Raw genomic sequence first — 21,481 nt, 5'->3', positions numbered from 1 at the left:
CTACTGGAAGATATTGGAGGAATTGATTGTCAACGTTGGGTTTTCATCTCTGATCAACAAAAGGTATCTTCATTTTAATATTTCCCTATTTTTATACAGTAGCAACTGGAATACTTACTCTTGAGCAAGACCTTTTCTGAATTGCAGGGACTAATCACAAAGTTTTATGATTTGCAGGGACTAATGACAGTTTTTGATGAGATCTTGGAAGGAGTGGAACATAGATTGTGCTTAAGGCACTTGTATAACAATTACAAGAAGAAGTTTGGTGGAGGAGTGCTTATTAGAGATCTTATGATGGGGGCTGCAAAGGCCACATTCAAGCAGGATTGGGAAAAGAAAATGGGTGAGTTGTCCAATGTTAACACTGATGCTTACAATTGGTTGCTATCTATTCCAACTAATCGTTGGTGTAAACATGCATTTAGTAGTTATCCTAGATGCGATGTGTTGTTAAATAATTTGTCTGAGTCATTTAATAGTACAATTTTACTAGCTAGAGACAAACCTATCATAACTATGATGGAATGGATTAGAACTTACATTATGAGGAGGTTTGCAACACTTAGAGAAAAAGCAAAGACATATACAGGGGTTGTGATGCCTAAACCACGAAATAGGCTTGCTGGGGAAGTTGAGAAGAGTGGAAATTGGATTCCAACTTGGGCAGGGGGAGCAAAATTTGAAATCACTCACGGGTTTACTATGGATAAATTTGTAGTTGACCTTAGTAACCATTCATGTAGTTGTTACCTTTGGGATTTGGTAGGAATTCCTTGTAGGCACGCTGTGGCTGCCATCAATTACAAACAAGAAAACCCTGAAGACTATGTACATCCTTATTACAAGAGAGAGGCTTATGACACTTGTTATGGCCCTGAGATTGTTCCAATCAATGGACAACAACTGTGGTCTACTTCTGAATTTCCTTCCCTACTGCCTCCAATTTATAAAACACCCCCTGGGAGGCCTAAAAAACTAAGAAGAAGGGAGGCTGATGAATATGTCACTCATACAAAATTATCAAAGAAGAATCTTCTTATGAAGTGTAGCAGCTGCAATGAATTTGGTCATAATGTAAGAACATGTAAAAGGGCAAACAAAAAGGTACAAAATCAATCTTTTACTGGTTCACTTATTTACACATTCAAACTTATTTACAATCTTACAATTGCAATGTTGCTTACTTCCATTTACAGAACACAAGGGCCACTTCCAGTACAGGAGGATTTGGCAGCACAAGGGCCACTTCCAGTGCACGAGGTTCTCAAGGAGCTGCATCAAGGTCAGAAGGAGCTGCATCAAGGGGAAGAACAACTGGCAGTGAAGCAGGAGCTGCATCAAGTCACCAAGGAGGAGGAACATCCTCAAGGGGAAGAAGAAGTGCCAGTGGAGCAGGACCTGCATTAGGGCACGAAGCTGGAAGAAGAACATCCTCAAGACTGGCTGCACAACATCTAGGGTCCCAAGCTAGTACCAATTGAAGATGCCTTTGTTCCAACCCTTTATTGTATTGAATTTTGTAATTGAAAGTGATCCACTAAGGGAACAATTATAGTACTGGCTACAGTGGTTGGTGTGGTTGCTTTTAATATTTTTTGTAGTGGAAAGGGACCACTAAACTTATGTTATTTAATAGTATGTGACCACTTCATTTTCAAAGGGACCACTAAACTTTGAGTTGTATTCCATCTTTGCACAATGGCAAGTTAACTTTATTTATTCCAAGTCCACATTTACAGATACTCTGCCTGTGCTTTCTTATGCTGTGAACTGTTTTCTTTATCAACATAAATGAATACACCAGTAACAGTATCAGTCCAATGTTAAAGGGAAAACAAACAACAACATAAACAATTTCCAGACAATCCTCATTTTATTCAACACCATAATTCTTAGTTACAATTAATCTTTAACAAAAACATAATACAAAAGAAAACCCATGACAAGATAAACAACAACAACATCATTTTTCCAACTTTCTTCTCTTCTTCTAACTTCCTTTTCAACTTGTCGTTCTTCTTCCTTAGCTCCAATACGAGTTTTTCATTTTCCAAACACATTTGAAGTTCTTCACGTTTTCTTTCAAAGCTTCCTTCAGTTTCAGAAACTCCTTCATCATGCCATTCAAAGTAATTACAACTTGAATTACTCTGCAATCAAAACAACACAGGATGAATTCAAAATTCAGCAAATGAAATGAAATATTTAATCACTTACTGCCCAATTTCTACATCTATAAAACAATCTTCCTTTGTTCTTCACAGTAGTTGCCTTCAAAACCAACAATGCTTCACCACAACCACACAATTTAGAAGGTAGCCGTGAAGATGATCCACAGCTTTGCGACTTAGACGAACCAATTGACCTTCGCGTCCAACCATTTCCTCCACTGTCACCTTTCATTTCACTACAACAAAACGATCCCTTCATCAGCTTTGGTGCCCACAGAAACCCTATATCCCAAATCCTCATATTTACACGAAGAACAGAAGAAGACCAAAACCAAAACATACGAACTTACCTCAACAATGTACCCAACTTCTTTCACCTTCAGATGTAACCAAGTTCTTTCTCCTCAGCTGCAGCGACGAAGAAGAACCAAGTGCTTATCTCATTTATAAAACATCACGAAGTGCTTAATCTAAGTTCAACAGTTAAACATTCCACGTGCCAGAGAGTGAAGGCAGAGATCACAGCTCACGTGGCATCGCCGTTTGACACATCCACAAAAACTTAACGCCGTCCATTTTTAAGGACTATTACTCAGAGTTTCAAAACTATAAGGACTAAAAACCATCAAAGTTCTGAGCAGGGACTAAAAACAAAATCGTCTGATAGTTCAGGGACTAAAAACATATTTAACCCAAATAGTTGTCGTATGTGAGGAACATATATGTTGAATGAGGAATGATAGGTATTAAGGTATAGTCGTATACGTGTATGTGAAGGAGACATATCGGAAAAGGTTGGGGTTTGGGGAGTCCCACATGGGAACGACAACCAAACAGGACTCCCACAACTACCTAAGCACATGACATACTCTTTTTGCTTTGCTGGTTCTCACTACACTCATACAATCATTTCTTCTTCTTAATCAAAATCACTTTTCAAAACGAGATTATGCAAAAAATGTCATTTTTATGGTAATATAAAACTGTTTGGCTTCTATCACGTGTCATAGTTCTGTAAAGTAAAGCTTTCTTCTCTTTATTTATTCCCCCTCAAATACCTACAAAGCACAAATCCGTTTTCTGCTTTTCTTAATTCTTATACTAAACTCGGAAGTAATGGCTATTTTAAAATAGTATAATAGATTCCCACTCTCCTAATTCAGCTATTCGTTTATTACGGACAACTACATCACCACACGTTTTCCCCAAAAATTCAACTTGTTTAAATTATTGCAAGTATAGATATCTACAACATAACCTGAAAAAAAAATTGGACAAGAAATTCTAACCCGTCAAAATTAATTATTTGTTTGGTTTAACTTTGTAGAAGGCTTTTTCTTTCTCCACTCTATCATTACCAACTGCACCCTTATAGAAAGACCAAATCCACCTTCTGTTTTTGAAGTCTGGTTTTTTAATATTTCTATAAGGTCGAGTAAAAAACTTATTTTGAAACGTTATTTAAAAATCATGTTTGAGAAATTTCAAAATTTGTTCGGAAAGATTTCGGAATGGGCAATGCGAGAGGGATCGAAGATAAGATGGCATTATAAAAATGATGGGTGCAAAAAGAAAGTGTTTTAAATAAAATTGATGTTTGAGGGAATGGAATTAAACCCAGGAATTAGGAGGCTACGGTGAGCATCGTGTACTTAGAAGTTGAGGTCAAACGAGCTTTATCAGGCATAGCCCACCACTTGCGTTCTTACTTTGGTCATATAAATTCAAAAGTATTGTAATAAAACAATTGCACTGCAATCTAGGAAACCAATAGGCAAGTTTTCTAGGACCAAACAGAATGTGTTGGGTGGTACCTACGGCCAGAATGTGAGGAAGACAGCCTAAATATGAAAGATCGTAAGGAATTAAAAAATTTCAAAGCTCTGTCCTCATCAACGAATTAAAGGTTGGCTACCTTACTAGGCTAGCGTTTGAGACGAAAAGAAATCAGAATTGGAAGAGAAAGACAAAGATTTAGACCAGGAACTAAAAAGCATACGATCTTACCAAACCAAAACGTAAAAGGTAGCCAAAAACTAAGAACGAGAAAGAGCCAAGATGGGGAACCTCAAAGATGAATGTTTTTCTCAGAAACAAATTATTTTTTTATCTGAAATGCCATCAGTTGTTAGCTGTTGGTTTTAAATGAAGAAACCTAAGATTCAGACCACACTGTATTTATTTTGATCGATCCATATGTACGAATCAATTTATTGATTCGGTTTGATCTTCCTCTTTTATATTTTTGAGTTTGGTGCAGACCAACCAGTGCCCCTGTGCAAATGAATGTGTATTGAAAAAAGGTAGTTGGATTTTGTAAAGTGTGTGCAGCTTCATTATTTTGTTACCAACCTGTAATAGAAAGGAGAACAGGATTAAAGTTGAGTCTACATAGAGAAAGAGGTTTGTCACATAAACATAAATCATATAAAAAATTATACTAATCTCTACCCAAAATACTAAGAAAATAGATTAATAAATCTTTTATTTTTATATCATGTTTTACTTTCTTATTTCATCGAATATAAAATTTAAACTCATACTTAAATTTTTAATAACTAGAATTGAAATGAGTGCGAGTTAGAGACGAAAAAAGTGAATAATATAATTATAAATAATAAATTAAATAATAATTTGGCAAGATTGAAACGAACTTTTACTTACAGTACTAACTCTTCAGCATCTACTTGCAATGATAGAATAAAAATTATTTGATACACTTAAATATTTTACATTTATTTGACACTATTCTTACCAACTTTTTATTCTCTTATCTCTTAAAATAATGCAAAAATTTATATTTTTTTATTATTTTATCTTTATAGCCTTTGTCAAATAAATATAAAAGTGTATCATGATAATTATATTCACCGAATAAAAGAATTTTCAAAGCGAATATTAAATATTGGAAGAGAAAGGATAAAATTAGGGATTTGGTTGGCAATAGCGAAACTTGGAGCAGAAGGTTGGGGCAAAGAAAAAAGGGAAAGTGGAAGGTGAAGCAAAGGCCATATACAACCACTACCATACATTCTATCATTTTATCTTTCTCTTTTCTTCTCTTTCATCAATCAATTATCATCATCATCATCCTTCAACCCAACTTCCAACTCTTCTAGAAACCCGTCACTGTCACACATACTCACTATCTCTCTCTCTCTCTCATGCATGATAATGCACCAAACCAATATAATAAAGAACAGCAACTACCATTACCATCTCTATGCTTTCACACATGAATAGCCAAACTACCGATACATTTCTTTCCAGGAAGCTCACAACAACCAACTTACTTAAATCACTCTTTTTTCTTTTTCTTTTTCTTTTTCTTTTTAACAATATCCAATATCTCACTTCCACCCCCCAATAATACCATTTTCATTATTTTTTAGGATGGCAAATGCATATTAAACATTTATGTTATTATTATAACTCTATTTTCATTCGACAGGGTTGACTATATGGATGGTTACACACGATCGACATCTATTTTAATAAATTATTTGGGTGCTTGGTTCGTGAAACGAGGATAACAGAGGAAAATATGAAAATAAGTTATAATATTTTATAAAAGAAAAATAGAAAAAATCTTGCAAATGATGCATATAATTTAAAGTGATTAAATGCGGAAGCAGCATAGTCCTTACGGTAATAGCAACAGCATCACATGTTAGGAGGGCATTATTGAAAAAGGAATTGTTTTTTTTTATGTAGAGAAAAAGGAAAAGGATATAAAATGATGTATTATTTATTAGTTTATGCAAAAAGGGGGAAAGTTCACATCTTCTTGTCTTGCCTTGGCCCTCCTAACCCATAGCTAATGTCTTTTGAGGCTAAGATGATTATAATAATATATGAAATTATGGTATATTATAGTACTAACAATATATATCATGTAATGAAACGAATTCAAAGAGAGGGAAAGGTACCAGCCACTCTCCTCTAACCTATCTCACCAACTCACGTCTAGAAGCACCAATATCAGTAATCGCTTTTTCTCTTGAGTCAAAAGCCTATAAAAATCATCTCTCAGGGCCGGCCACCCTTATTGTTCAACCAAAACCACCACACCTCAGCCACCAATACAACAATCGTTCCATGGGAAGGTCTCCTTGTTGTGAGAAAGCACACACCAACAAAGGAGCATGGACCAAAGAAGAAGACGATCGCCTCATAGCTTACATCAGAGCTCACGGTGAAGGCTGCTGGCGCTCTCTCCCCAAAGCCGCCGGCCTTCTCCGCTGCGGCAAGAGCTGCCGTCTCCGCTGGATCAACTACCTCCGCCCTGACCTCAAACGCGGGAATTTCACGGAAGAAGAAGATGAGCTCATCATCAAACTCCACAGCCTCCTCGGGAACAAGTAAGATATAATCCAAATAAATAATAATAATAATAATAATAATAATAATAAACACCCCGATTATTACCGTTTCTTGGTTTATTCACGAGATGGGTCCAAATTATATATAGGTGGTCTCTCATAGCCGGAAGATTGCCGGGGAGAACGGACAATGAGATAAAGAATTACTGGAACACTCACATAAGAAGGAAGCTTTTGAGCAGAGGAATTGACCCTGCAACTCACAGGCCTCTCAACGACTCTCCTCGTCACAATCAACTCCAAGAATCAGCCGGCGCAGCCACCATATCTTTTGCTCCCAAACAAGAGGAAAAGGACAACAACGTGTCGGTTGAGGTTAAGGATTCGAAGAGTCCCACATCGGAACGCTGCCCCGACTTGAACCTCGAGCTAAGCATCAGTCCTCCCCATCACGAACGGGAGGAGGGCGGCGATGAAGAGGAATCGAAGAGTATTGCGAGAAGCCTTTGCTTTGCCTGCAGTTTGGGTTTGCAAAACAGCAAAGACTGTAGCTGTGCCCTCAATGCCATCACTGCAAATGCCAACGCTTCTACTGCCACTGGCTACGATTTCTTGGGCTTGAAAACCAACCCTTTGGATTACAGAACCTTGCAAATGAAATGAAATTACATTCAGATTGCTACCCAGTAGAGAGAAATTCATTTCGGAATCTCTCCCTCTTTCTCCCTTCTCTTCTCTGATTAATTAATTAGTTAGTTTTGGGTTCATGGATGCAAATGATACAGTTCCACCCAGTACAGTTCAACACCGTGCTCTGTTCCTATGTTCGTGTCCTTCTTCTCCACCTTCCGCGTATTTTCTTATCTCGCAAACGTGGATAAAACCTAATACGTAATAGATTCACCCTTTCTCCGCCATCAAAAAATTTTACCGTTCGTAAAAAATTAAGTAGTAATTCGATTCCTGGGATTCCTGGGTTTCGGTTCTCTTTCCCAACTTTACCCACTGTTTAAGACACGTAGACCCTCTTCGTCTTTCACTAGAATTTCTATTCAGATTCAGATTCACGTCAATTCGATTCGTCTTTCTACTCATTTTAATCTAATTTAATCTTCTACCACATTATAACATTTATAACTTTTTGGTTGCATGTATTTCATGATTAACAACCCTACACAATGTTTTCTTTTTGATTTGGATTAATGTTTTTTGCATGACATATTGAAAATAAAAAACATCGTTCGGCTAACTAAGATCTTACGCCCATTAATTAAAGATCACATACATCCTTAGTATTTTCTGTGTATTTTTATTTCTTACGAGTTAAGCATTTAATACTTTATAATGTGAGATATCATTAGTTTTATTTCTTCAACTAAGTAAAGTCTTTTACACACTTTCTAGTATTATAGTTTATTAAAAGTGTTATAAAATAGTTATAACATTTGGTATTTATTTTTCTCAATCAATTTGATTTCAATTTAAATATTTATTAAATATAAAGAGGTAACAACCAAACTAAAATTATTTGAATCAAAATATAACGTGTAAGAAGAAAATATATTTAACTTTTTTGATAGGATGGTAACGTAGGACGGATCATGAGTTAATTTGCAATTTTACAATTTCACATAAAAAATTTAAGATAAACAGAACATAACCCACCATCTATATAGTTCACATTGACTAAAATTTTTAAAATTAAACCGCAGTGGAATAATATACGATGTATTTTTCTTTGAAACAACTTGCTCATTCACGTTTCAGTATTACATTCAAAAGTAGTTTCGTGGTTTATTTTTGTGTATTCACATGAAACTTAAACTGAGCAGTGAGAATTACGAAAGTGGGAGCAATAAATGATGAAACAGAAGGTTGAAACATGGGTACTCTGTTTGATAATAGTTTTGTTTTTGTGTTTGTTTTGATTGGGTGTGTGGATAGCATGAAGAGTTAAGAGTATTGGGGTTGTTTTGTACTTGAGGATGTTTATGGGATTGTCTTTTATAGAGAAAAAAGAAGAAGAAAAAAAGAGAGAGTGATAGTTGTTGGTATGGAAAGAGTAAATGGATAAGCTGTGACAGAAAGAGAGGGTGAGATGAAAAAGAGCATGTGAGATCAATAATTAATAGGATACCTAAATTGCGTGGATGTATTATTATTTGTAGCACAATGTATCCATCATATATTCTACCATCCTTCTAACATTTAATTTTTTAGGTCACCATTCAACAAACTTCATTACTTTTCTATGTAATCAGACCTACCTACTCAGCTTTTCCCATTCTTCTTTTTTTCAACTTTTTAGTGTATTTCAATTACTGTATGCATTACTTCGTTGGAGTTTCACAAATTTACAATTTTACAATTACGTGCAAAATTACTTTAAAGTCGAGTTTTGATAGAATTATTTTGATAAAGGTTATCTGTGAATGTAGTAAAGCCATAAAGTGAATGATTGTGTTGTATAATTGAATGTGAATGTGCTTTTATTTGATTGATAAGATATATATAATGATGTCAATTGTTGGACATAATTATATTTAAAATACAAGAGGGTTGATGATATAGGGAAATAGTAATAATGTGAATGGAACCATACATGTAAATGCAAGACTCATTTGGAATATTGGTCTATTGTGAAAAAAAAATGATTTTATGTTATGGTGAATTTTAGAGAAAAGGTGATAGTGTGAATTTGAGAAATTATATATAAAAGTATGAGTTATGTATCTATCTATCTATATATATATATATATATATATATATATATATATATATATATTAATAATATAACTATTAAAACAATTACAATTACATACAATCGCTATATCAATGTAAATAATAATTAAATACCTACAAACATAATTATATACGTTTCAATGATAGAGTATGTAATAAATATTTTATTATCATTTATAAATATAATTAATTATATGATTTATTTTAATGGATTAATTTTTTCCAATTAGCTTAATTGTTGATTAAGTAATTATCAAGGTGACACGTTGTATGAGACGAAAAAGGAAGGAAAAATAAAAAGTTATTTTATATGTGAATAGTTGATTTGAATAACAGTGTTACCCGTTATTTAGTGCATAAGAAACTTAGAAAGTTATGTATTAACGAGAAAATTTACAATTTTAATCAGACGAATTGTTCAGCTTGTATTTTTGTTAGAAAAGTTACAAAATTGTACGTTAATTAATACTTTTTTTAGTATTTATATTTATATATGTCGAATAAATTGCAGTCTTTATTTAAACTTTATACATGTTTTTATTTGAAAATATTGTTTTTTCTAATTCTCAATATTAACAATATATTTTTTTATAATTATATATATATTTTAATATTTCAGTAATCGTACTTTCTCTTATTTTTATTTCTTTGAGGACATTATGTTTATAAATTCAAATACATTATAAAAGTATGTATGATCTCTAATTATATCATAAATTTTTGATGTGAAAGAAATAGATCCTACAAGAGTAAAATAGAAATGGATAGATATGATATGACAGAGCAATGAGAAAAAAAGAAAAAAAGGAGAGAGTGGGTTGTAGGTGATTGGCAGCCATATCCACATACAATGGGAAGGGTCGCTTTTCAACGATCATCACCACACTTTTTCATTTTCAAACGTGTTAGGTAGAAACATTATAGAAGCTTCCGGCAGATATTTACATGTTTTTCCCTTTCCTTCAAATAACAAAATTAGTGTTATCAAGTTTCAACATTTATATTTTCTTACTTGAATTTGAAAAGCAGACAAGAGTTTTGTTTCTGATTTAATTCTTTGCTTTTCTTCTCTACTTTGTTAAATTGGTTCAACTTCCACCAACATCACATGGTGGGTCCTTTTCTCCTCATTTTCTAAACCACTACACTACTGCTGCTTTGCATATCTTGTTGCCTCATACACATACATACAAACATCTCTGCATCATAATCAAATACCAACACTGCATCACTAATTACCTATACTTTCTCAACATATCCAATGCCTTTTCCACTTCTTACAAAATTACTTCTCTTTAACTCTCCAACCAACCCTTATTTTTCAAACCACCATCACATTTCTATTTCTCAATATTAAGTTATATGAGAAAACTTATTTTAAGTATAATAAATATAGTTAGTCATTGTTTCACGTGTAAAGTGGAGGATCTTCATAAATCATCGGATGTACTTGTAAAGACTAATCACTAGTAAAAAAATTGGGTTTTTACAGCGCACATTATGTCACGGTTCACTAGAAACCGCAGCATAATGGTGCGCGGTGGCAGTTTTGTAAATAAATCGAAGGAATATGCCGCGGTTCAGAGGGGAACCGCGGCATATACGCCAGTCAACCATCTCCTTTGACGCCACGTCTGAAAAAAAAATTAAATAACAGCCTATATGCCGCGGTTCTCTGGAAAACCGCGGCATATACCCCTGCCAATTTATTGCAGGGGCTGACTGAGTCAGAGAATTTCAGAAGTTACAGGGGTATATGCCGCGGTTCTGAGAGTAACCGCAACCTATTCTCCTACCTGAAATAAATTTAAAATGAATTTGAAATATTTAGAGGAATATACCGCGGTTGCCCTCCGAACCGCGGCATATAGTTTAAAAATAATTTCAAAAATGCCATCTTATACCGTGGTTGCCGCCAAACCGCGGCATATAGTTTAAAAATAATTTCAAAAATGTCATCTTATACCGCGGTTGCCGCCGAACCGCGACATATAGTTTAAAAATAGTTTCAAAAATGCCATATTATACCGCAGTTAAGTAGTGAACCGCGGTAGATTCCCCAGTCAGAGTTAAAAAATAAAACTTTGGAACAGTATCGTCTTGTTCGCGCAGACGCTCAACAACTTCGAGTTTTCTTCTCCCGCCGACCACCCATCTCAGTTCCCTCGTTTCTTCACCGTTTAAACTCAAAATTGTTCGGTCATTTCCCATTTTTGACGATAAAAAATAGTTTTAGCCGATCAAAATCGTTTGAAACGCCTGTCATTCCTCTCCGCTGCCATTCCCCTTTGTTGCACCAAGCTTTTTCGTCGCCCCTGTTCCAGGTATTTATGCCCTTTTGCATTCTTAACATGATTTCTTCATTAGTGGTAACTTTAACAAATTTTGATAACTTTAACAAATTTTGATTTTTTCCCAAATGTTGAATTCATATACACTAATTAATATGAATTGTCTTTTGCAGAGATTCAAGACACTACTATATGCAGGTCTGTTTTTGTGGTAGTGAATATCACAAAAACAGACCTGCAATTTTAAAAAACTGCAGGGGAATATGCCGCGGTTGTAACCCCAACCGCGGCATATAGTGGACAAATTTTTTTTTTTTAAAAAAAGGATTTAGGCAGTGGTTCTTTGGACAACCGCGGCATATTCCGCAACCTATATACCGCGGTCATAACTGCGGCCTAAAGTCTCTGACTTACTACCGCGGCTGAATATGCCGCGGTTCGTAAACCGCGACGTATAGTGAAAAATAACCGCGGTAAAAGCCCCTCGCTGCACTAGTGAATGATTAATTCGATCGAAAATCATAGTAAAATCTTAAATTTATAAAAAATATAATCACCTATTTTCTTACCTTTCACCTTTATTTTCAGATTTTGACATGAGTTATCACAGGCAATTATCTATTAAGTAGTTCTTACTAATAATCTTAATTAGAAGCCATGTTTAGAAGTATTTATTGTCGGCCACTCAATTTCTCATCCTCTATGACCATGTAATCAGTTAACAAATAACATTTATTTATCTTGATTGTATGACATGTGGCGATGCTTATCTCAACCTATTCAAACCGGTCACTTTTTTTTAGATGATCTTATTTTGTTAATATTTTTATGTGACCATATGACCATACAATAAAGTTATTTTTCTAACTTAATTCACAATAATTAAATGTATAAAAAATATTTCATTTGATAAAATTAAAGTTTGTGTTTTCTAAGATGAAACACATTATTTAAATATTTGAATATAATCACATAAAATAAAGGTATAATTGGGACGTGGAAAAAGGAAAAATTTTCAAACATTAGAATAAGCTTGGTAAGTGTTGGAGGAATTAAATGATTTAAAGAAAATGTAAAACTAGGTAAGAAAATAAGAGTTATTTAAATGAAGTGAAATAAAATATCACATCTAATAGGAAATATATGTTTTTGGGAGTATACATTTTTTCCTCGTACCTATTTTAAAATATAAAGTATTACTTTTATATATATATATATCATACACGATAATTGATAAATGAAGAATTGTGAAATATTGTCATCACCATTGAACTATTTTTATCTTATTCTAATCACATTGTCATTTGTCAACACGACTGACTTTTTCTTTGCATTTAAAATGTTAATTGGCATACAAAAGGGCAGGAAAACATTATTCAAACAAATAAAATAATACATAAATTGGTTGAATTTTATTGGCTAACAAAGTTCTCAACCCAAAAGCATTCTTTGTCATTTGTTTGGAGACTACCCATCTACAAACCCGAATCACCCTTAACGGTGCCTTTGGATTTTGACTTTCAGGAAGAAACATAAAAGGACAGAAGTTCAGTAAAATAAAAACAATTAAAAAATATATTTTAAAAATTATATAATTAAAATGATTTAATAAAACATATAAAAACAATAGAACGAATGTGATGATATTTTAAAATTAATTTTGTTTCGCTTCTGACTTAACGAAATGCGTATTAATTGTCTGAATCCGTGATTTTTCCGTTTGTCTGTTTGATTTTGGTAAGATATGGTTTGATTCAGATCAAATTTTTATGAATTTGTTTTTAGTAACATTCTAATAAACTTTTTTATTAACAGAGGTATTATATATATATATATATAAATTTATATGTATATATTCTTTTTACCTATGTAGAATTTTGTTTGTATCATAGCACAGTAGTGTGTAATGATAGCAGAACCATAAATGATTGATAGAACATTTCAGCTCAAGAGAAAGAGAGAAATGAAATGAAATGACAAAAAAATGTTAGTGGTGGTGTTGTGCTGTGTTTTGGGTTTCTTTTTGGTTGCTTTTCCCAACTTCACCAATGAACTCAAACTGTCAAACCATATGATGCAATGAACAAATAGGTAGTTGCCAAACGTTACCACTTTTCAGGGACTGAAAGCAACATCCCAACCCTTATTAAATGCCCAATACTACTTTTTATTTTTCATCATTTTTTCAACGCCTTATTCTTTCAATAATTTTTTTTTTAATTCTTTATTATCGTAGATAAAGAATATATGACACACTTTTATATTTATTTAACACAGAATATAAGAGTAGAATGATCTAAAAAGTATAAAGTTTTATATTTTTAAAAAAAAAATATATATATTATTGGCTATTTTATAAAATATTTATCAGAATAATTACTAGTTGCAAAATTAGAAAATGGTGTTTGGGCAGAGCTATGCCTCCCTCTACCAAATTGTGACAGTGACAAGTTAGAGTGGGAGCAGGATAATTTATTGGCACCCGGTGCAAGATAGCAAAAATGTAGCTGGTAGGAAAAGTTCGCAAAGTTAGGTGGCATGTCAGTGATTAAAATGATGAGAAGGAGATTTAGATAAGCACAGGAAAAACAAACAAGAGTAATCATATATCAATAACTGCAAACTCTATATATATACCTTAATTCTTTTCTTTTTCCTCTCCTTTTCTTTATTTTATCTATGATTTTTCACACCAGAAACAGAGTAAAATATAATATACACTCTGTTTGGCAGAGAAAGAAACAGAGTAGTGAGAAGATAATTTTATTTCTTATTAATCATTTGATTTATTATTTATCAACTATTGTTGTTAAAAGAGAATATATCTACAAAATTGTACTACATTATTTCATTTAGCAGTTCGTTATTTGTTTCGTTTCGTTTTCTTCATACATTTATTAAAATCACTGAGAGTTGATATTTTGATATTAATTAAAACGATAAAAAAATATTAACTTAATATTTTAATTATATTTTCTTATTTTTTTATTTTAAATACTAATATATATCATAATGTTGTTAAAATAGGTTGTAAAATAGATGTTTTTATTCTCGATAGTTTTTTGATCACTATTCATCCTTCGTTTAATTATTGTAATGTATTGTTTCTATAATCATAAAAATATGTACTAGTTAAACTCTTTCAATAATTTATAGTTATTTAATATTGTTATTATATTTTTCGAGCATTTGTCATGCATAGAAGAAAAAAAAGGAAAAATATCTCATAATGGATAGTAGTAATCAAGGTGAATGAAAGTTCACAAAATTAGTATACGGACACTCAATCGATTGCCAAATGTAATATTTGATGAGACAATAGTTGGTAAGACAATAAAAGGTAGTTAGACAACACAATCACGTCTAAATATCATTAAAACTTTAACTATGCCTTTGATAGATGAATTTTAATCATTCTAAGAAATTAAAATAATAATATTTAAATTAATTATAAATTATTTTTTTACTTTTTAAATATTTTAATTTTAGATAAAATAATTAAAATATTTTATTCAATGGTTTGATCTTTTAATTAATTAATTATTTGTTTTTCTTAACCAAACAATTTATTTTATTTATAAAAGTTAAAATTTATCAAATAAATAAATTAGACTTCTGGTTTAAATATAGTTAGCGTTAACAAACAACGTCCATATATATATATATATATATATATATATATATATATATATATATATATATATATAAAGGAAATGTTATTTTTTTACATGAGAAGCACTACTTAATAATTTACTTTTAAAATTATTTTGATTATTAAAAATGTTAAGTGTTTTGAATGTAGAGTCGAATGACACTTTTTTATTTTAATCTTTTAAATTAAGTTTTTTTTATAAAGTTATTTTCAGTTCTTCGTTTTTAAACTCTAAACTAAACATGTGATTATTCCGTCGCTCAAGTTATCTGATTGTTTATCAGAATAAAATCTTAGAATAAAATCTTAAATTCATAATAAATGTATTCAGTTATTTCTTTAGTTTATGTATTTATAGGTTTTGAAATAAATTTTAGATTAAATTTTAATTATATATTTGATTTATAATATTGGTGTTTAATAAATACATCACCGATCGACTTATTAATAAGCTGTTCGGATTACATAAACTTAACATTGAAAACAATGTTTATTTAATATTTTTCTGAAAGCGTTTACTGTCTGGTCAATGAAAAATCGATCGATGATACAATACATAATTTTTATTTATAATTTGTAAAATGAAATATTATAACAGGAGGCATATATAATGATCTGACATTTAGTTGAAAGAGAAGTGTGTCCGGCTGTGCTTCCAGGAGGTAAAACATTTCCGATGTTTTTGTTTTCGAAGCTTTGACAGCTTTGGATATGTTTTGCAGCAGAAAATATTGTGTTGGGTACCGAAATCTCAGCCGCATCTACCCAGCAACATTGCCAAACATTATCGTTAAATTACCAACCCTACTTTAGACGAGGTAGGGCTGATGTTCATAAAACCAAGTGCCCCACTCTCCTTCTCAATTTCAACCACTCGCTTAACCCGACCTACTTCATCACTTTCATCAAACCAATTAAGATACCTTCACGGAAACACATCATCATCATCACTTTCATTCTTCTTAATTTCTTATCGTTCGTTAATAAATGATCAAATAAGCATTCAAACCACGTGTTACATTGTTGTCAGCAACTGCTCCACAATGAAGGAAACTTTTATTTTTAGTGTATTTAGAGGACTGAAGGGTGTTTAATTTCTAAGAGAATGATATTGCATGATACGAAAGTAAGAAGGATGGATTTTGCTGCGAATATTTTACCAAACATCCGTTGAGAAAAATACCAAGATTCATAGATTTCTGAAATCGTGCAGCAATATAATATTGGAAGTTTGGTGAATGATTTCAGACATGACATTGTCCTCACATGTTGTTGGGCCCTTTATCCTACGATTAAACTAAAAGTTTGGAGACATACCGACGATGAGCTTAAATATGATAATGACATTTTAAACGGTAAGCTGCAATTATTGGATTTGTTTTCTGAGTTTCTTCACTTTCACGCATCTGAAATCAGTCACAGTTTTTCACAAAAACATAATAATAAAGAAAAGTTAGAAAGATAAGAAGGATCAAACTTTACGATGGTGATTTTTAAAATATTGTATGAGCTTTATACCAACTAGCACGATCAATCCATTTTGACATCATTACCATCGCCCTTGGATGTTGATGTGATGTGATTTGTGGTCACATTGGAAAAACCATTAAGCACTCTAAAGACGAACTAACAACTCTTCCATTTATTTGCCAAAGAGTTTGGTCAATTCCGTGTGGAATGGTGCGGTTTATGAAGAAAGGGATGGATGTGGTAATCAAATTCCAATTTCATATATATATAAAATATCTTAGGGGCTTTCTTCCTACGTCTCACTTTTTTTTTTATCTTCAAATTTCGTTATGAGGTCAAATATGTCATTCGATATATATATATTATTAATAAATTAGGTAAGCAATAAACGTATTTATTGTGCAGATTGATATATTTATTAACACATTGCACCTTAAGTCATTTTCAAAGTAACGAAAATTTCTCTTTTCTTTTGTTTTTTTTTTTTTTGAAAAATGTTAAATTTCTTTTCTTTTCAGCTTTCTTTATTTTTATTTTATTTTATTTTTGCTTTTTTTGGTTATAATTTTTGTTCATTTTTATTTAAAATTTGATTTTTATTTTTATTAAATTTTATATATATCGAATTTGAAAATTTAATTTGTAAAAGTGTTAACCGAGAAATTCATCTGATTTCAAAATCTAGTTTAAAAAACCTACCTGAATGTAAAATCTAGTGCAGAAAGAAAAATGGAAGACACAGGAAGAAAGCCCTATCTGATGGTAGTGAGTCACTACTTCCACAAAACTGGGATGATGCCGTTTTCTCTTTTTCTCGCCCAATAATTAGCCTTTGAGGAACCATTAGTCTGTTAATATGGGTAAGGGCGCAAATCAAAATTGGGCCTTTAATCATAACCACCAAAGCTTACGGTTTGGGCTTCAGGAGTTATAAATGGGCTCTACGAAGCCTGAAATGGAAGGCTTCATAAATGAAGCGGGAATCCATTTAAGATTAATTGAAAATGGACTGCATAGCCTGCATACATATTATAAAACTGGAACCTCGATAGTCCACCTCTAAACTGATTTAGAATTAAAATGAATTTTATTAAAATAATTATATTTTTCTAAAAATATTTAAATGCTTTAATACTTAATAATTGTGATCAATTATTTTATTGAATAAATGTTTCTTAATTCAAAATATATTTAACTTGATTCATTTTCTCAAGTCATTATAGCATCTCTAATTAAAAATGCTTATTATTTATTTATGGTTATTTGAAGCAACTCTTCTACTCCACGCGTCTTCGATCATATATGACACTACAAAGTTGCTTAAAAAAAAAGGTTTGAGTTACTTCTTCGGACAAATTAACTTTAAGAATAAAAATATTCTTTTTCTCATTAAAATAATAAATGTTATTATATACGATAACTGAATCTATATTCAAAATGTAAAATTACGAGTTGTTTAATTTTAAAAATAAAATATATGGCAACACAATTCAAAATATTAACTGTAGAGGGCATATGTATGTTACCATGGCGTTTACAATTCTCATATTCTCTCACAAAAATTCTAGATGCCTTTGGTTATCTCTTGCAACAATCTGCTTCACCAAATTAATTTCAATGACTGAGCTGAGAGAATTGGAGTGACTTTTTTTCACTCAATATTCCAAATTCATCACCCTTTCCCCACTTTCTTCAAAATCATCTCTGCTCTCTCATTCCAATTCCACTAAAATAAAACCATTCAATATTTTTACATCATTTATTCTTTTGTTTCTGATATATTTAGTATATGGAATATATTTTATCAACCTTTTAATACACTAATTTCTTATCACTTATTATTATTTGAAATGATAACATGTCTCCATAAATATAATTCATATTCTTAGAATCATAAAATACAATAAAGCTATGTTTAGAATCTAGTACTAGATGGTAAAAATAACTTTATCCTGTTTATCAATTTAATGTTGGTCTCTTTACTTTTCGAAGGATAAGAGCATCGAAAGCTTCAAAAGAAAAATAATAACTATAAAGCATCTTTGTTCTTCGATGCGAAAATTCCTTTGACCTTTGACTGAGGCCACATTAATTAAAAGGTAGCACTAGAAACTTTTTAAAACGGTTGAGCTTGGGTGACAACCATGGGGCTCCGAACAACGTGCTTCCCATCGGTCCACGAAAGCGACCCGAAGACCGCTCCGGCCTCGCCCAGCACCAGATTCCCTGCATCTCCCGTCACCGTCACTACGAAACTCCGCTTCTTAACCGCCTCCGAAAACACTAGCCTCGACGGCCTCACCGTCACCGTCACTCCCTCCGCCTGCATCTCTACCCTCACCCAATACACCGAATTTGGCTCACCCACGTTCGTCACCGTCCTGAAGAACGTCTTTCTCAGCAACGATAACCCTCTGGAGGATGAATACGCTGGCAGGACCGCCACAAAGGACGGATAGTTCAGATTCTCCGGCGACGGCCTCCTCCTCCGTGGACATTTAGGCGGCGATCGAGTAATCACCTGAATCACCCTGGGCCTGTAGCCAATGGCACACAAAAACATGACGTAATCATCGTTGGTAATGTCGAAAATCAACCCAGGGTCGATGGCGTGAGCGAGGTTGAGATGTCCAGCGCCGAAATCGTAGGGCGTGGAGCCATTCCCAGTGGCTTGATCAACCATTTGACGGTTGGTGTTGTCAAGAACCGTAGCGGTTGTCATCATTGCAGACCTTATGGCTGCAGGGCTCCAATCAGGGTGCGCGGATTTCAACAACGCCGCTGCCCCACTCACGTGAGGACACGCCATCGATGTGCCCGACAAAATGTTGAACTCGCTTCTTCTCGTGTCTGACTCCAGCCCTGACGGCCCAACCGCATTGGTCCACGCCGCCAGAATGTTCACCCCGGGGGCCGCCAAGTCAGGTTTAAGTATTTCCAAATTCAACCCGTTGGGTCCTCTCGCTGAAAACGACGCCACTACGGGTGCCGGTTTGATTCCCACCACAGTTCCTTTGAAATCGATAGTGGCCCTTGGGTTCTCAGAGGATGAAATGTAGGCTTTAACTTCATCTCCCAAGTCAGCACCAAGTGCACACGCGGGAAGAAGATGAGCGTCTCCAACAAGTCCTTCACCGTTGGATATTCCATTAGCCAGAATCATTCCTACTCCTCCTGCTTTCTTCACCTCCAATCCCTTCGCAACTCTGGGATTACTTCCTCTGTCGCAAACCACTATCTTCCCTTTCACAAGGTCAGGGTCTAACGAGTTTTCCATGCACAGTGAATCCGTAAGAACCCCTGATTTTCCGGGATATATTAAGGGAAACATTCTCCCCTTCAACGGAACTCCGGAGTAGAGAGACACGCCGAAGAGTCTTCGTCCGTTTCCCAGTATAACCTCCGCCGGAAAATCGCGATCAATGGTACCTGCTGCGACAGTGGTCAACCAGGGTGCTAGGTTGGTCACCGACATTCCACTGGGCCCGTCATTCCCACCCGAGGATGACACAAACACACCTCTGGAAACTGCACCGTAGGACCCTATCGCAATTGGATCAAGATAGTAAGGAGAGGAAATGCCATCGCCGCCGCCGATGGACATGGAAATGACGTCGACGCCGTCGTTTACGGCAGCGTCAAATGCTGCAAGAATGTCAGAGTCAAAGCAGCCAGAATTCTTCCAACACACCTTGTACATTGCAAGTCTCGCTTTGGGAGCCACGCCCTTTGCAACTCCAGACGCATATCCCGCCATGCTGGCTTCGAAAACGTAGCGTCCCGCCGCGGTTGACGCCGTGTGGGTTCCGTGACCGTCAGCATCTCTTGGAGAAAGGAATTCGACGGTGTCGTTAAACAACGTGCCACTTGCCTCGTGACCTTTGGAGAAGAATCGCGCACCAATCAGCTTCCTGTTACAGTTATTAGGAGAAAATCTTACACCAGTGTCGCAACCCCCCTTCCAGCGGTCAGGAATTGGGCCGAGGTTGGAATCGCCGAAGCTCCGGCGTTCGGGCCAGATTCCGGTGTCGAAGACTCCGATGATGACGTCGGATCCGTAGTCAGTTTGGGACCACAGACCGCGGTGGTTTCTGAGGCCAACGAACTGAGGAGAGCGCGTGGTGTGAAGGTGGCGGCGGCGGTCCTCGAAGACAGCAAGCACGGAGGGGTGTTGGGAAAGAGAAGAAACTTGTTGGGGGGTTAGGAGAGCGGAGAAGCCGTGGAAAACGGTGTCGTAGAGATGGAGAAGGCGAGTTGGGTGGACAAAGTGGGAGGTGTACCAGTGGTAGTGCGTGGGGAAAACGGAGGGTTTGGATTCGGAATCGATTCTGAAGATGAATGTTTTGGAAGGATGATAGTCTGCCGTTACTTTAAACAGTAAACTGAAGAGAATGATGAAGAATGTGCAGGAAAGTAACTTCCAAGGAATCTTACCCATTTTCTTTAAGATGTCTCAGTATGGTTGAGTTTCTTCACTCACCACTCATATAAATATACTTCGTCTTTCTTTCTTTTCTATTTCTCACTTACATTTAACTTTTCTTTCTTCCCTATCCCCCACTCTTTTTCTTTTTCTTAAATTTCCCTTCTTATATATATATATTATTAATTGTATTACTGTTTATTAATTATATTAAGTAAGAAAATCACACCTCTTTTTTCTTATTCTTATACATGAGTTAAATGTTAACTACTTTTACTTCATGTGATAATATTTTATTTAAGAAAATTTAATTTTAATTAATGTATGACTTTTGATTGTACCATTTTGTGTGTATATATACTTTAAAATCATTTTAAAAAATTAATAAAATTTGGTGCACTTGTTTA

The 21,481-nt window shown here is 34.1% G+C and overlaps 1 protein-coding gene and 1 pseudogene across 1 annotated transcript; one reads left to right on the top strand and one right to left on the bottom strand.

Moving 5' to 3' along the window:
- The first annotated feature begins 5,950 nt into the window (after nucleotides 1-5,950).
- LOC124847368 (myb-related protein 308-like) lies at nucleotides 5,951-7,301 on the top strand. The gene is made up of 2 exons (XM_047324850.2): nucleotides 5,951-6,535; nucleotides 6,646-7,301. The coding sequence occupies exons 1-2, from the start codon at nucleotides 6,273-6,275 to the stop codon at nucleotides 7,157-7,159; spliced, it is 777 nt and encodes a 258-aa protein (XP_047180806.2). The 5' UTR covers nucleotides 5,951-6,272; the 3' UTR covers nucleotides 7,160-7,301.
- Nucleotides 7,302-18,584: 11,283 nt separating this feature from the next.
- On the bottom strand, nucleotides 18,585-21,200 carry LOC124848875 (subtilisin-like protease SBT1.6 pseudogene; annotated as a pseudogene).
- Nucleotides 21,201-21,481: the final 281 nt, after the last annotated feature.

The sequence above is a fragment of the Vigna umbellata genome, chromosome 2 (assembly GCF_029865625.1).
Source record: "Vigna umbellata cultivar VRB3 chromosome 2, Vumbellata_1.0, whole genome shotgun sequence".
NCBI lineage: Eukaryota > Viridiplantae > Streptophyta > Magnoliopsida > Fabales > Fabaceae > Vigna > Vigna umbellata.
The sequence above is the reverse complement of the archived record's forward strand: the minus strand, read 5'-3'. Positions and strand labels throughout refer to the sequence as shown.

Excerpts from the sequence above, each read along its gene's own strand:
- LOC124847368 (XM_047324850.2), top strand. The coding sequence starts at position 6,273 with ATGGGAAGGTCTCCTTGTTGTGAGAAAGCACACACCAACAAAGGAGCA. Across the intron at positions 6,536-6,645 it reads CACAGCCTCCTCGGGAACAA|GTGGTCTCTCATAGCCGGAA; the intron begins GTAAGATATAAT and ends AATTATATATAG.